The sequence below is a fragment of the Hyperoodon ampullatus genome (assembly GCF_949752795.1).
Source record: "Hyperoodon ampullatus genome assembly, chromosome: 14".
NCBI classification, from domain to species: Eukaryota; Metazoa; Chordata; class Mammalia; order Artiodactyla; family Ziphiidae; genus Hyperoodon; species Hyperoodon ampullatus.
In genome coordinates, this window is record NC_136927.1 from 50,780,481 (window position 1) to 50,795,888 (window position 15,408).

Sequence of the window (15,408 nt, forward strand, 5' to 3'; positions counted from 1 at the left end):
GTTACTCTGTGGACGTGATGGCAGAGGAGCAAATCGTTTGCTCTCTTTCGGTCTGTCACACTTGATTATCCATGTTCTAATAGGTTCAGTGATTAAAGTATGATGCCAGGGACTTCCCTGGCGGTCCAGTGGCTAAGACTCCGTGCTTCCACTGCAGGGGGCGCAGGTTCAATCCCTGGTTGGAGAACTAAGATCCCACATGCTGCAGCAGCAGGGGGGAAATATATATATATATATATAGTGCCAGTAGAGTCAGATTTGTCCTTGGGACACTGTGCCTGGCACCTGGGCATCCCTTGACCAGCCAGCCCCATTGCTAACTGTGCAGCTCCTCCCTCCCAAAAATAGAGCAACAAACTGGGAGTTTTGAGTCACCTGAGTGTGGCCCAGCCTCCTGTTTCGCTGGCAGTGCTTATCGCAGGCCCTACAAGCCAAGTCCTTGAAACATGGCTACTTGAAGCTGTGGGAATTGGGGGAGTTTGAGTAGACCGGACTGTTGAGTAACAGGAGGCACAGGATGGAAGCGCACTTCCTTATTCAGAGCTGGCTGAGGGTTTTTTGGTTGTTGTTCGTTTCCTCTTTTCCTAATTGGTGCAGTGGGTTGTCACTTGGCTAGAGCTGTGGTAATCCAGTTCTCTTAACCGTGAATCACTGCACGTGGGGTGTGGCTTAGCTGTGAGATGGTAGGTACTCAGGTATGTACTGTGGAGCGTAAAGCTGTGGGGTAGGAAAACCTTTGCGGGAGATCTTCTACAAAGGTAAGGGCCTAAGTAGGTTCTGAACAAAGCCAGAGGTGCTTTGCTATATTAACACCAATTCCTGCACTCAATCTTTTGTGGCGGTCCTTGGATACATTGGGAGAAACCCGTAGCTAGTGCAACTTGGTCTCTTGGGAACCATTCTGTTTTCTCTAGCCTTGGAGGTTGGAGGCAAACTCTTAGTGGCTTTGCAGTGACCATATGATTCAGTAGTAAAGATTTAAGCCTACTCTGGTTCAGACATGCTGGGCTCATGGAGCCTTGGTTTGGGGGCAGGGGCATATATGTACTTTAAAAAAGAACATTTAATGTTATTATGTTTCATATCTGGAAAACAAGAGGGAAAGTCTTTTCAAACTGCAGGAAGTGAAGCTTAGTAAAAGGTACAGAAGCTGGTGATTCTCAACCAAGGAGTTGGGGCATACACAGAGTGTCCTTGGGGCAAGATTCTATCAACGTTTCGATCAAATGGGGTTGGGGTTCTTTTGGGTCTTGTTTGTAAAAGTACTAGTGGTCTGTGATAATCTGGGATCTTTCTCATGGGCTCTTTGACATAGATCTCTCAAGTTTGTTTTCTCTCAGTGAAGATCACAGTGAAGAACATTCCCTCGGGCCCCAGAACATGGAGATAGACCCAGAAGGTTTGGAGTGGTGGGGTCCAGACTCTGTGAAACTTCTGGAATACTCCATGCAACTCCAAACAGGGTAGTCAATAAAATTTATTAATCATCCAACTCTAAGCCTCTCCTTAGGCCTAGAACTAGGCCCACTCTATTCTATAGTGCCATCCTGGCTGCCTCTGGTTTTTGTTTTTGTTTTTTACGGTACGCGGGCCTCTCACTGTTGTGGCCTCTCCCGTTGCGGAGCACAGGCTCCGGACGTGCAGGCTCAGCAGCCATGGGTCACGGGCCCAGCCGCTCCGCGGCATGTGGGATCTTCGCGGACCGGGGCACGAACCTGTGTCCCCTGCATCAGCAGGCGGACTCTCAACCTCTGCGCCACCAGGGAAGCCCTGCCTCTGATTTTTTTAGGCCAGAGCTAAACTCTGAGAGACCCCACTCCCTACTGTCCCTGAAACTCAATCTGGGCTCTTCATGGGAGGGGAGATGTGTGGGAGGCTTTTTGAAGGACCCTCCCCAGCTGGCTCCTGTTACATCATTTCTCCCTTTCTGGCCCCCCGGCAGTTGTCCTTTCTCAGCTTCTTACCTGCCCTGGGGAGGAGAGGCTAAACCAGGCTATGGACATTAGCCCCTGCCTTCTAGGGGCTGCTCCCCAGTTCCTGATAGAGGAGGAAGGCTGAGACATGGTCAGCTTCAGTCCCTTTTCTCCCTTTGGTCACAGACTGAAACAAAACTATAAGTTTGTACCTAGGAAGAGAGACTTTGGACAAGAGGGGCCCAGCTTGCTCCATGCTGTGCTCATTGGGTAAGGGGTGAAGAAGAGTACCAGGCTGAGTGAGCAGCACACACAGATCCTAAATGGGGAGACACGGACAAGAGGATAGGAATCAAAGGTGTACATGTCTAGGCAATTGTGATATTGTCTTTGGGCTTGATCAGGACTTCATTTTATTCCTCCTGAGCCTAACTGTTTTCCCCTCCATTGTCCTTTATTTATTGCTGGGTGAAAAGATCCTTTACACATTCCAGTGCTGAAGGAGTAAGATTTCTTGCTTTCTTCTGCGGTTCTGGCATTTCATTCGCTGAGTGCACCTTGCCCTCTGTAATGGTCCCAGCATGAGCCAAGGTGAATAAGAATAGCCTACCTTAGGCCAGTGAGTTGTCCGTTGGTCATTACTGACCATGTATGTATATCTCCATCCCTTATAGCCACAGCCTGAAGCTGAGACACCAAGGGTGGAGCCCAAGTGAGTGGCCACCACACCTGCTTATGGAAAATGGCGAGGAGTAGGGGTCTTGTCTCGGGCCTTTGGGCTTCCAGGAATGTCACCAGATCCCATGAAGGGAGGCTGAGAGAAGGGACAGCTGGTAAGTAGCGGTGTTACTTCACTCTCTGGAGTTAAGTGCTCTCTCCTGGCCTTTGCCCTCTCAGTTCCTCAGCCCTGTGATGAGGTCACACACTGTCTCCTGCCTCTGAGCAGGACTGTAGAAGGCGCGCCTTGCCTGCCCTCAGCGGCTTGGCTCTCAGGCCAGGCTTGGAGCCCTGGGGGCCATCAGGTTTGTGCAAAGCAGCTGGGGTCCCTCTGTTAGTGTTTTAGGGTGATAGCAAGACCTGAGTCTGGACCTCATGAACTTGCATATGCTGGGGATTGCTAGGTGCTCTCATCCCCCAGAAGCAGAGAGCTCACCTTCACCATCTGTTGTAAGGTCATAGCATCACTATGGATCTAGCCATCTTGCCACTGTCTCTTAAGGCTATACAAACCTGGGGCCCCGTCGCTAGTCTTGAGGTGGGTTGGCCCTCCCATCCTGCCTCTGCCCTGTCAGTGTTCACATCCTCGGTCCTGGGAGGGGACTGCTGCTAGACAAAAGAAGGCCTGTTTCTGGAGGACGAAGAACTGACCGAGATTTGTGGTTCACAGGCCACAGCTGACCCGCACACAGCGTTCGGCTGCGGCTAGCACAGTGTCTTAACTTTAGGCAATATTCAAAACTTGGAAGACTTTGCATAAAAATCTAGATTTCTGACTTCTCAAAAGAATGAGAAAATGTGCCACCATTGAGATACTTTCATGACCGCCTGGGAGAAGCTGTAAGGTCTGCCTTTCAGATAGGACCTTGCTCCCTGGGCTGCTGCACTCTCACCAGCAGAGGGGATGTGTCAGAGGTCGTGATGCACACACTTGCACCATTTGCTCTTAGTAGAGAAATCTCTCTCTGTATCCCATGTCTATTAAGAGGAAAAACAGAAAAAAAGCGGGGGGTCATGCATTTCCAGGAAAATGGGGGAGGGTGTACTTTGTGGAAACAGCTGCTTTGCACTGTGACCTGGCCCCTACAGGCATTTGAATTTGCAGATCCCTAGGTTACCTCCTATGTTATTAAAAGAGCTCACACTTTATGCAGGGAGGCAGAGTATAAGTCTTATTTTCATTGTGGGACAAGAAGAATCTTTTGAGAGGTCTACAGCAGTGGCAAGGTCCCAAACAAAGCCAGAGGTCCCTTGGTACAATAACACCGATTCCTGCACTCAATCTTTTGTGTAAAATCCTTGTATAAATTGGGATAAACCCTCAGCTAGTCCAACTTGGTCTCTTGGAAACGATTAGATTCTCTTTAGCCTGGGAGGTCAGGGGCAAGTTCTTAGCGATGGCTTTGCAGTGACCACATGATTCAGTGGTAAAGGTTGAGCTCAGTAAGCCTTGATTAGGGGGCAGGCAAAAGTACATTTAATGTTACTATGTTTCAAATTTGGAAAACAAGGTGGGAGGCTTAGGAAAATATGCAGAAGCTAGTGATTTCCAAACAGGGAGGTACACCTTGTTTTTATCAAAAAGGAGTGAGAGTTTTGTTATTTGGGCAATTTTTTTTTTTTTGGCTTTGTTGGGTCTTCGTTGCTGCGCGTGGGCTTTCTCCAGTTGCGGCGAGTGGGGGCTACTCTTCATTGCGGTGCACAGGCTTCTCAGTGCAGTGGCTTCTCTTGTTGCAGAGCACAGGCTCTAGGCACGGGGGCTTCAGTAGTTGTGGTTCACGGGCTCTAGAGTGCAGGCTCAGCAGTTGTAGCGCACGGGCTTAGTTGCTCCACTGCATGTGGGATCTTCCTGGACCAGGGCTCGAACCTGTGTCCCCTGCATTGGCAGGTGGATTCTTAGCCACTGAGCCACGAGAGAAGCCCTTTGGGCAATTTTTGGTTTTGATTTGTAAAAGCACTGGTGGCCTGCAATAGGTAGGACCTTTCTCATGGGCCCCTTGAGGGTCTACCTCAAGTTTATTCTCTCTCACAGAGGATTATAGCCAGGAGCATTCCCTGGGACCCCAGACCTGGAAATAGAAAGTTCCAGAAGTGATCTGGCAGGAGGGCCCAGACTGCCTGGAACTTTCCAGAATATTCCATGTACCTTCAAGCAGAGGGGTTAAGCAAGTTTATTAACCATCCAACTCTAAGCCTTTCCCATGGCCCAGAACTAGGCCCATTCCACTCTGGTGGTATCTATACCCACCTGCCTCAGGTCTTTGGTGTTTTTCATGCTGGAGCTGAATACAGAGGGGCCTCACTCCCTGCGTGCTCTAAAACTGAGTCTGAGCTCTTGAGGAAGGTGAGGGGTGTGGAAGGCCTTTTGAAGGACCCCATCTGGTTCTCATGGTAATACTTTTCTCCCTTCCCAGTCCCTCCCTTGCCTGGGTCATTCCTTCCTCTTCTTCTTACCTGCCCTGGGGAGGGGAGGCTGAACCAGACTGTGGACATTAGCCTCTGCCTTGTAGAGGCCGCTCCCCAATTCACACTAGTGGAGGGAGGCTCAGGCATGACCACCATTAGCCCTTCTTCCTTTTGGTTACAAACAAAAAACTCCCTAGAAGCATGGACCAGAAGTGGGAGGCCAGGCCGAGAGGGGCCCGGCTTGCCCCAGGCTGTGTGGAGAATGTGGGAGGTCTTCTGGGGCTGTTCAGTCTTCTGTCATCTCAGGCAGGCACCTGGTGTCCTCCCCAGCGTCCCTTGTCTCCAGCACGTCAAGCGCTAGCAGTGAGGAGCAGGAGAGCCACGGCCGCTGTGGGGTGAAGCTTCTCAAATGGGCACTGTCAGTGCCTTGCCCCTGCTGGGGGTGAATCCGACTGCACTTGAGGGGCTTCCAAGAGCTCGGGTGGGCCAGTCCCTCTAACTATCGCCTGTATTTCTTAAGAGCTCATCAAGCAGTCACTCAGGTGCTGCTCACTCATCTTTAGGGATGGGGGCCAGCCTACCAGAGCCGTAGCACCCGTGGATCAAGGGCCTCATACTGAGCCAAAATCTGGCTCCCAGTGGTTTCCACCCCTTGGTCTTGACTCTAACGTCTCGCTCTACGTGAAGCAGTCCTTTAGAGACTCAAAGGCTAGCCACCACGTACTTGTATGTAACACAGATCCCTCAACTGTTCCATAGGGGACTTAGCCCCAATCCTCTTTCTCATTATACTCCAAAGGTGCTGTTTTGGGGTTCCCTTAGAGTTTAAAACTTCAGTAAAAAGTAAAGCCAAACCAGCAGTTGCCTCATTCTAGATGGTTATAGCCCCACTAACATGGACCAAGATCACATTAGCTTCTACAGCACTCTGACTGTCCCCTCTTACTTGCAGGACCTTCTGTGACTTCCTGCCAAACTTCCTCTCATTAGACTTGACCTAAGCTGATCCAAGACATATTCCCACTCTCCCATCTTCTTGTCCCACAGTCATCAGCCAAGCTGGCCACCTAATGTTTACCCGAGCTGAAGACAGGTAGCTTCAGCCCTATGGAACCCTCTCCATCACTCAGTGGGGGTGGTCATTTGGCAGGCCAGAGAAGGAGCAGGTACCATCCTGATTGGGCTTACAGGCCACCCAGGAAAAGAAGGTGCATACAGGTGAGGCAGTTGGAGAACTGTGATGGAGCAGAGTGTGCTTCTGGCCAGAAGTGCTGGGAAGTTTAAGAGTTAGGGAAGACTCCCATGGGTTGGTAATCAGAGAAGGCTTCATGGAAGAGGCAGAAGCAGTGCTGGACCTGAAGGACAGCCGGGCTTTGGATGGGCAGAGAGGAAAGGAGGGCATCTCAAGAGTAGGAAGCACAGGAGCTGAGATGTGGAGGCTGCAACAGCAGAGTGGCTGGATGAGGGAGCAGAGAGGAGTCAGGCAGCATCGTCATCCTCATCATCACATTTATTGACGGCCCCTGGGAGGCGGGGCTGGGGACAGAACATACAAAGACAAGGACCTGCCCTCAAAAAGTTTCCATTCTAAGGAGACGGGGACAGAAAAATACAGAATGGTCTTTCCGGGGGAGGGCCCACTCTCACCTGGTGTAGGTCAGAAGCCCCTGGCCTACCTTGCCCCAGGGTCTGGAGCATGAGCCGGGCAGGTAATAGCCCCATGGCCCTGCCCCACAGCTGGGGCCTGACCACCTGGCTCCTAGGTGGTGGACCCCAGAACTGGGGGAAAGGTAGGCTCAGGACATGATGGAAAACACTCCTGTCAGCCTTGGCATTGTGCGAGCCTAGTGGAGTGGCAGGGGGCGATAGGCCCCCTAGGCAGGGCCCTTGAAGGAAGTGGGCATCTTCCCAGGCCCCCATGAGTAAAGTTCTTTCACTGGGGCTGGCCCATCACCCGGGAGGCCCCAGCCGGGGAGAAAAAAAGGCGGAGTTTCCTCAGCGGCAGAGGCATAATACCCCGCCCACCCCACTCCCGGCCCTCTCTGGGCATCTTCCAGGTGACCCTCCTCCCCAGTTCAGCCTCCGGGGCCAGGGCCTGTCTAGGGCCAGGGGGAGGGGCCTGCCCCTCCCCCCACCCCGGCGATGGGGGAGGAGGAGGAGCCACGCATCAAGTTTGTCTGGGCCCCCCAGTGGGGAGCCATACCCTGGATCCTACCGGTGGGGGGGCTCTGGCTGCGAGGGCCGAGGGCTCAGCAGAGGGGCTGGGCCTAGAGGGCACCCGGGGGAGCCCTTCAGCGGGGGCACTGGGCGGGAGTCCAAGGGGGGCAGGCTCCGGGGCACTGCTGGTGGCCCCCGGGCGGCCCCAGTGGGCAGGACAGCGGCAGCAGGGAAGGATTTGGGGGGATCCGCAGCAGCAGTGGGGGCTGGCTGGCCAGACCGCTCCCGGCGCCTCAGCAGCTCCTGCAGCTTCTCCGCCTGGGTCCGCCTCAGGTGGGCCAGGGCACGGCCTCGTTGGAAGGCGGGCAGGAAAGCCTCCAGGCTCTGCTCCCCCAGCAGCAGCTGCTCCATCTGCTCCTGGGACAGGAGGGAAAGGACAGTTTGGGAGGAACATGACCAAAGACTGAGGGCTGGTCCTCTCTCCTCCCACCCTGAATCCCTCCCGATGGCGACCACCCACAGCTCGGGCATGGGGCACCTGAGTTCCAGCCTGGGCCTGCCACTTGCTGAGTGACTGAGGATGAACGTCCTCTACTCTCAAGCCTTGATTTCCTTACTATCACCAGACCTGCTGGGCCAGGGATGAGGCGGGATCAGAGATGGAGACACACTTGAAGTAGACAGGTGTCTCTCATCAGGGCCAGGGCCTTCCTCCTCCACCTCTTCAACTCACTGAGCACTGTGCTCCCAACCCAGCACTGAGACATCTGTCCCAGCTCCTCTGTAGACCCAGCCTAAGCTGCCCTGAGATGTTCACAGGAAGTTGGGGGAAAAGTTACAGGTGGGGACGGTGGGCCTTGTGTCCAGTGAGGACAGCAATGCAGCGGGCACTCCTGGGAGCCAGGCACTCAGGGCAGGCTTCCTGGAAGGGGGGCTCTCAAGCCTGCAATGTAAGAATTGAGGGGAGGGGGATGATGATAGGATGGGACACCCCTCCCGGTCCCCAGGCCCAGCTGCCCCTTCTCTCACCTCAGCCTCCTGCTCAGCTTCTTCCAGCTCAGCCTGCAGCCAGCCCAGCGCGCAGTGGGGGCTCCAGCGGTGCATGCTCTCCTCTGAGGGCCACAGAGGGACAGAGTGAATTAGCCCCTGCCCTCAGGGCCTGTCACCCAGGGCCCAGACCTGACTCTCACTGACCCTGTGTGTGATTCTACGCTTCCCCTCCCCTCTCTGGAGCCTCAGTTTCCTCATCTGCACAACATGCCCGTCGGATCCATTTATGCTCCTCCCCCCAGTCTTAGTCCGAAAGAGGGAGCAGGGCCTTTGTCTCCTAGGGCACCCCAGGCCCTTGGGTTTGGGGCCCCATTTTGGCCTCTGGAACCCAGCTCTACCCATCGACTGCTCACTTTCCCAACTCGTACCTTTTCCAGCAGTAGCACCCCTCAAACTTGCCTGGGGAATAGGTCTGCCCAAGTCCCAACCTTCAGAGCCTGGCACTTCCCAAGGCCACCCAGCCAGATGGCCAGCTGCCCCCCACCCCAGGCAGTTCTCCCAGCCGTCCCTCACCCAGTCGCTGCAGCTTGTCTGCACAGCTCTCGGCCACCTCCCGAAGCTCCTGGTACTTGATGGCCAGGGCAGCGCGGCCCATCTCCAGGCGGGGCCGCAGTGCCAGGTTCTCCTTGGCTAGAGCGTAGTTGGAGGCCAGGCATGCCTCGCGCTCCAGCTGCAGGCCCTGGAACTGCCGGCAGGGAAGAGCCCAGAGGCCCATTCAGGGAGTGTCTGCCCATGGCCACCTACTGCCACCCTGGGCGACAGTGCCCACGGGCCAAGCCGAAAGCACCCCAATCTCAGGATGGCGAGCCAACAGGTGGAGGGACGATAAGAGCCCAGACCCCACTTTGCCTGTTTCCTCTTCCACAAAGTGAGCTAAAAACATCTACCTTATAGGGTTGTTGTGAGACTTAAGTGAGGAAAACTACGAAGGCCTCTACAAATGTTAGTTAATTTTTAATTTTCAATTAATATGTCTGCTCAGGTCCCCGAGGAGTCCCCCTCCCTCCTCTGTCCCATTTTCCATGCATGGGCAGCTTCCCTCTCATTCCAGGCCTTTGTCTGTTTCCTCCTCAGGTGTTTGTGCCGAAAACACTCCCACCCCCTGCTCTTACTCTCCAGTGATGTCTTCACCCTGTCCCTGCAGAGCACCCCCTCAAACCCCCCTCCCTTCCCTCGCACCCCCTCCTCTGCCCTCCAGTGGAATCCCCACACCCCAAGGAATACACACCCCCTTTTCCTCCCTGATCCCCTAGCACCTGCTCCCAGCTTTCCTTCTCTTGCAGAAAGCAGACCCCTTTCTTTCCTGGCCCTGGAGAACGCTGTTTCCTTCTGTTACTAGGCGGGCCGAGCCTCCACCCCCTGCCCCTGGAGAACGCACTACCCTCCATCTGTCCCCTATAGGATGCACACGCCCCTCCTGCCTGCCTCCCTCCAATGTACACTTTCCCTTTCTGTCCCCCCCCGCAGACAACCAGCCCGGGCCTATCTCCTGTGAAATATACAACTTTCTCTTATGGTGGCCTATGGAATACACGCCTCAGCTTTCAGTACCCCTCCCCACCGGAAGACATAAAGCCCCCTCTTACACCCCCAGACCACGGACGCCCTCCCAACGGCCCCCCCAGGTGTCACACAGGCCCCTAGTTCTCCCCATGGAAGGCGCCTCCCCTTTCTGGCCCTACAGAACGTGGGTGTGCGAACCAGGGCCCCCACAAACAGCCGCCCCGCGCCCCCCGGAACACACCTCCCTGGAGCAGCCGCTGTAGGACACGCCTCGCGGCCATCCCGGGGGGTGCACGGACGCCTCCCTTGGTCTCCGGCGCCCCACCCGCCCCAGGCCAGCTCAGGGCGCCCCCTCCCCCGGGGGCGGCTCCGCCGGGCCCACTCGTACGTGCCAGGCTCCGGAGGCCCCTCGGCCCGGCCGGCGCGGCCCTTCGGTCGGTTGGCAGGTCCGGCAGGCCGCGGCCCGTCCCCCGCGCCCCCCGCCCGCGCCCCCCGCGCTACCTTCCTGCTGAGCCGCACGATCCGGTCCAGCTTGGGCTCATCCTGAAGCAGGTCCCGGAGCTGCCCGGTGCTGAGGATCCCAAAGCGCCCCGGGCTGCCGGGCTCCGGCCCCGCCCGCGCCGCCCGGGCCCGGTACATGCCGCCCGCCCGCGCCCCCAGCTCGGCTGCTGGCTCGGCCCGCTCGGCCCGCTCCGCCCCGGCTCCGCTCCGCTCCGGCTCCGGGATCCGGCTGGGGCTCTGGCTCCGGCCGCGCGCCGCTCCGCCGCTAGAGGGCGCCCCGCCCGCTCTTAAAGGGGCCGCGGCGTGGAGGCTGGGGGTGGGGTGGGGAGGGGGCAAGCCGCGCCTCTTTCCACCCCGGCCGAGCCGCGCCTTGCCGTGCCTCCCGCATCCGCAGATCGCCTGGCAACCCATCCTCTTCACGCCGTCCGGATATCTAAGGCGCCTCTCCTTTCCTCTCCTCCCGGCCATCATTCACCACGCCCCCAGGCGCGGACTCTCCCACCCCAGGCCTTTACAGTTTGCAAGGCTATTTCACATTTACCCCGTGAATTCGCACAATTTTCTGAATTTGGCCGGGTGCCAGGAGCTCCTGCCCGCTGCTAACTTGGACAAGTCATTCACTTCCCCCAGCCTCAGTTTTCCTTTCCATAAAATAGGATGATGATAACACAATGTGAGGATTAGAGGTAGTGAATGTTGTGTCCCTTACCTGTAGTTAAATGAATACCTAATACGAGTTATTGTTATTTTAAAGATGAAGGAACAGATTCTCAGAGATGATGTCACCTCCCCAAAGTCACATTACAAGTAAACGACAGACAATCTCAGTTCTTCCTGTATGTGCAGTGTCCAGGGAGCACACGATGCCTCCATGCTGGGCACTGGGCTGGGCACTGTCGGGACATTGTCTCTACCCTCTAAGAGCTCATGGATTAAGTCAGAGTCACATTCTCACTCAGCTTACTTTAGTACAAGACAGAATGGTGGGTGTCATGGCTTGATGTCTTCCTTTGTGAGTCCCATGTGATGCCTGAAGATGTCATGTACCTTATCTTCACAACTAGGCTTGGCCAGTGCCATTGTCAGGAAACAGACACTCAGAGATTGTCACCTGTCTAAAATCAAACAGTAGCGAGTGAGCTTTTTCCACTTCACCACACTACTAAAAAAGCACCAAGGTGGCACCAGGGCACAGAAAGGCTCACCAGCAGAGGTGACATTTGAGCTGGGTTTTGAGGGATGAATAGGAGTTCTGAAGTTGAAGGAGAAAATAGTGAAACCAAAGAGAAGTCCATAAGCCAAGGCATAGAAACTGAAAGTGCCCAACAAGGACTTTCTCAATCCAGCCAGAGCACAGGGGGTGTGGTAGAGATGTCTGAGAAAGAGACAAAACTGATGGAGTGGGGCAAGACAGGCTTGCTGATAGACTGTGAAGGCAACACTTCTTCCACATTTTTATGGCAACTGAAATTTGGTTTTCCTTTTCAAGACTCAGCTGGAACATCACCACCTCCAGGAAGCCCTCTCTACCTCCCCAGGCTGCATTGTGTGCCCCACAGTCCCTGATGTCCCTCCACCACGGTCCTGGGTATTATCAAGAGCTCTTCCACACTTCCCAGTTTCCTGGCTATGATCTCCCTGGTTCTGATCTGCATCCTCCAGACCCACTGTTTCCACTAAGCTTCCAGGGGTCTCCTAGACACTCCCCCTGTCCGGCCCTCCTTTGGCTGGGCAAGAGGCAGTCTTCACTCTAAGAGGCCCTGGTGAGATCTGATGGGAGCTCCTGCCTTGGCTTGTCCCCTCTTCATCACCAATCCCCCTTTGTTCAGCCCAGTGGGCCCCCTGTGGAATCCCACAACAACGGCCCCTGTGAACCTCCCCTACACTCCTCAGACCTCCTACACCCAGTCCTACCCCCTCAGGAGGTGACTCCACTGCCCGTCACATGGGAGAGCTTCTGCCACTTCCTGCCCCACCTCTTTGGATCTTCTCTGCACCTGCCCCAGTGCCCTTTCTTCTCTCCTTCCTCCAGGAGGAGGAGCCTCCCCTCATTCCAAAGCCAGCCCAGGTACCCTTGCTGTGGGTCTCACCTTCACCTGCCCCTCCAGGATGCCTCCCCCACTGTGGTAGTTATGTCTCTTTCTTTGTCTCTTTCACCTTTAATTTCTGCCTTTAGACTGATACCTTCCTTTCACCACCCCCACCCAATATTTTGAAAGTACCCTGTTATGAACTGAGTACTTCCCCCAAAAACTGATATGTCAAAGCCCTAACCCCAATGTAATGATATTTGGACATGGGGCCTTTGGGAGGTAATCAGGTTTAGATGAGGTCATGAGGATGGGGCCTGATGATGGGATGGGATTAGTGCCCTTAGAAGAAGAGGAAAAGAGACCAAAGTTCTCTCTCTCTCCACCAGTGTGAGGTCACAGCTAGAAGGCCACTGTCTGCAAACCAGGAAGAGAGCTCTCACCAGAAGCCAGATCTGCTGGCACCTTGATCTTGGGCTTTCCAGCCTCCAGAATTATGAGAAATAGGTATCTTTTGTTTCAGCCACCCAGTGTGTGGTATTTTGTTAGGGCAGTCCAAGCCTACCAACATACCATCTAGACTCTGTACTCCCTGCATCCATTTCCTCATACCCGCCCCCCCCTTATTCCTTGACTCAGTCTGACTTCACCCCCCCCACCACCACCACTCCAAGCGCACTGCACTAGCCAAGGTCATGGACTGCTTCTTACTGCCAGGGCCCTTCTTTTTCACATTCAACGCCATTGACCATCTCTTTCTTGACCGCATAGCAGTCAGAGTCCAGACATTTCACAGGTGTCAAGTTGGCAAAAATTAAAAAGTCAGATAATATCAAGTGTTGGTGAGGATGGGAAGTGACAGGAATGCTTTTGTACTGCTAGTGGGAGAGAGAATCAATTCACTTTGGAGGGCAGTTTGACAAACTCGTGATTCAAAGGTGTTCATATCACACTACCCAGCTGTTCCCCTCTGCAGTGGACAGAATAATAGACCCCAAAGGTGTCCACATCCTAATCCCTGGAACCTGTGAACATGTTACCTTCCATGGTGAAAGGAACTTTGCAGATGTGATTAAATCAAGGATCTCGAGATGGAGAGATTATCCTGGATCATCCAGGTGGGGCCAGTGTAATCACAAGGGTCCTTATAAGGGGGAGGCAGGAGGGTCAGAATCAGAGAAGGAGGTGTGACAGTAAAATCGGAGGGTCAGAGTGAGAGAGAAATTTGAAGACACTACGTTGCTGGCTTTGAAGATGGAGGAAGAAGCCACGAGCAGGCAGCCTCTAGAAACCAGAAAAGACAAGGAAATTGATTCTCCTTTGCAGACTCCAGAGAGAGTGCACCCCTGCCAATACCTTAATTTCAGCCCAGTGAAACCCATTTCAGACTCCTGACATCCAGAAATGTAATGTGTTGTTTTAAGGCACTAATTTGGTAATTTGTTACAGCAGCGATCGGAAACTAACACAAACTCCTAGGAATTTTCGCTGTCTTGGACTAGGAGACAAGAGCGGGAATGTTTGCAGTGGCTCTACTTGTAATGATGAAAAACTGGAAACAACCCAAATGTCCAATACAGTGGAACACTTCATACTACACAGCAACAGAAATGGGCAAATTACAGCTACACATGTCAACTTGGCTGAATCTCACAAACAATACAGTGAAAAAAAGACAGCCTCAGAAGACTACGTTCAGTATAATACTGTTTATGTAAAGTTTAGAAACATGCAGAACCAAACTTTATATTATTGCTTGGAGGTACGTACAAAGTACAAGTACAGGAACAATAAATACTAAATTCGGCAGTGTGGCTGTCTGGCAGAACAGGGATGGAATCGGGGAGGAGACAGAGGGGACTTCAATGGCATTAAGAGATAGTTCAGTTCTTAGGCTGAGTGAGAGTACACAGGTGTGCACTGTATTATTCGTTATATTAATACTTTGGGGTAAGCCTGAAAACTTCTATATAAAATTAATAATTGTTAGGGTCAATTTTTAGACCTTAGCGTTGAAGTCAGACAGACCCGGGTCCCATTCTGACCTCTGCCACTTCCTATGTGACCAAGAGCAAAGTCCTTAATTCCCTGAATCTCAATTATATCATCTGTAAAACGGGTAGTTGAAGGATTAGGTGACTTGATATGTGTCTACCACAATGCCTGGCACTTAGTCAGTTCTCCGAAAACAGCAACTGCAATGGCTTCCTCTTTCTAGAAATGATCCATTGGATTTAATTTATGGGGTACCTACTGTCTTCCAGGGGCTGACAGGAGAAAAAGAACACTTCATCTTCATGGTTCTGCTCCCTGATTCAGTCTTTTTTTTTTTTTTTTTTTTTAATTTATTTATTTATTTTTGGCTGCGTTGGGTCTTTGTTGCTGCGCGCGGGTTTTCTCTAGTTGCGGAGAGCGGGGGCTACTCTTCCTTGCGGTGCGCGGGCTTCTCATTGCAGTGGCTTCTCTTGTTGCAGAGCGTGGGCTCTAGGCTTGTGGGCTTCAGTAGTTGTGTCGCGAGGGCTCAGTTGTTGTGGCTCGCGGGCTCTAGAGCGCAGTCTCAGTAGTTGTGGCGCACGGGCTTAGTTGCTCCACGGCATGTGGGATCTTCCAAGATCAGAGCTTGAACCCGTGTCCCCTGCATTGGCAGGCGGATTCTTAACCACTGTGCCACCATGGAAGCCCAATTCAGTCTTTAAATTCATTACTCTCCAAGGATTCAATCACCACCCCCTCAAAAAAAAAAGTAGCTTTATTGAGATACATGCCATACAATTCAACAATTTAAATTGTACAATTCAATGGTTTTTGGTATATTCACAGAACTGTGGATCCATTGGCACAATTTTAGAACATTTTCATCGCCCCCAAAAAGCAGCTCTGTGCACATTAGCAGTGACTCCCCATTTCCCCCAGATCCCACCCCGACCACCAGCCCCAGGCAGCTAAGCTACTTTATGTCTCTATAGATTTGCCTGTTCTGGACATTTCATACTAATGGAATCCTATAATATGTGGTCTTTTGTGACTGGCTTCTTTCATTTAATATAATTTTTAAAATAAATTTATTTGTTTATTTTTGACTGCGTTGGATCTTCGTTGCTGTGCATGGGCTTTCTCTAGTTGCAGCGAGC

The 15,408-nt window shown here is 53.2% G+C and overlaps 1 protein-coding gene across 2 annotated transcripts; it reads right to left on the minus strand.

Annotated features, from left to right (window-relative positions):
- Positions 1–7,247: 7,247 nt before the first annotated feature.
- VPS37D (VPS37D subunit of ESCRT-I) lies at positions 7,248–10,385 on the minus strand (the record flags this gene model as incomplete). 2 transcript variants are annotated; one of them, XM_079718388.1, is made up of 4 exons in its annotated part: positions 7,248–7,610; positions 8,223–8,305; positions 8,757–8,928; positions 10,248–10,385. In XM_079718388.1, 4 exons carry the CDS (start codon positions 10,383–10,385, stop codon positions 7,248–7,250), a joined length of 756 nt encoding a protein of 251 aa, XP_079574514.1. The 2 variants fall into 2 exon arrangements, with proteins under 2 accessions (XP_079574514.1, XP_079574515.1); XM_079718389.1 differs by lacking the exons at positions 8,223–8,305; positions 8,757–8,928.
- Positions 10,386–15,408: the final 5,023 nt, after the last annotated feature.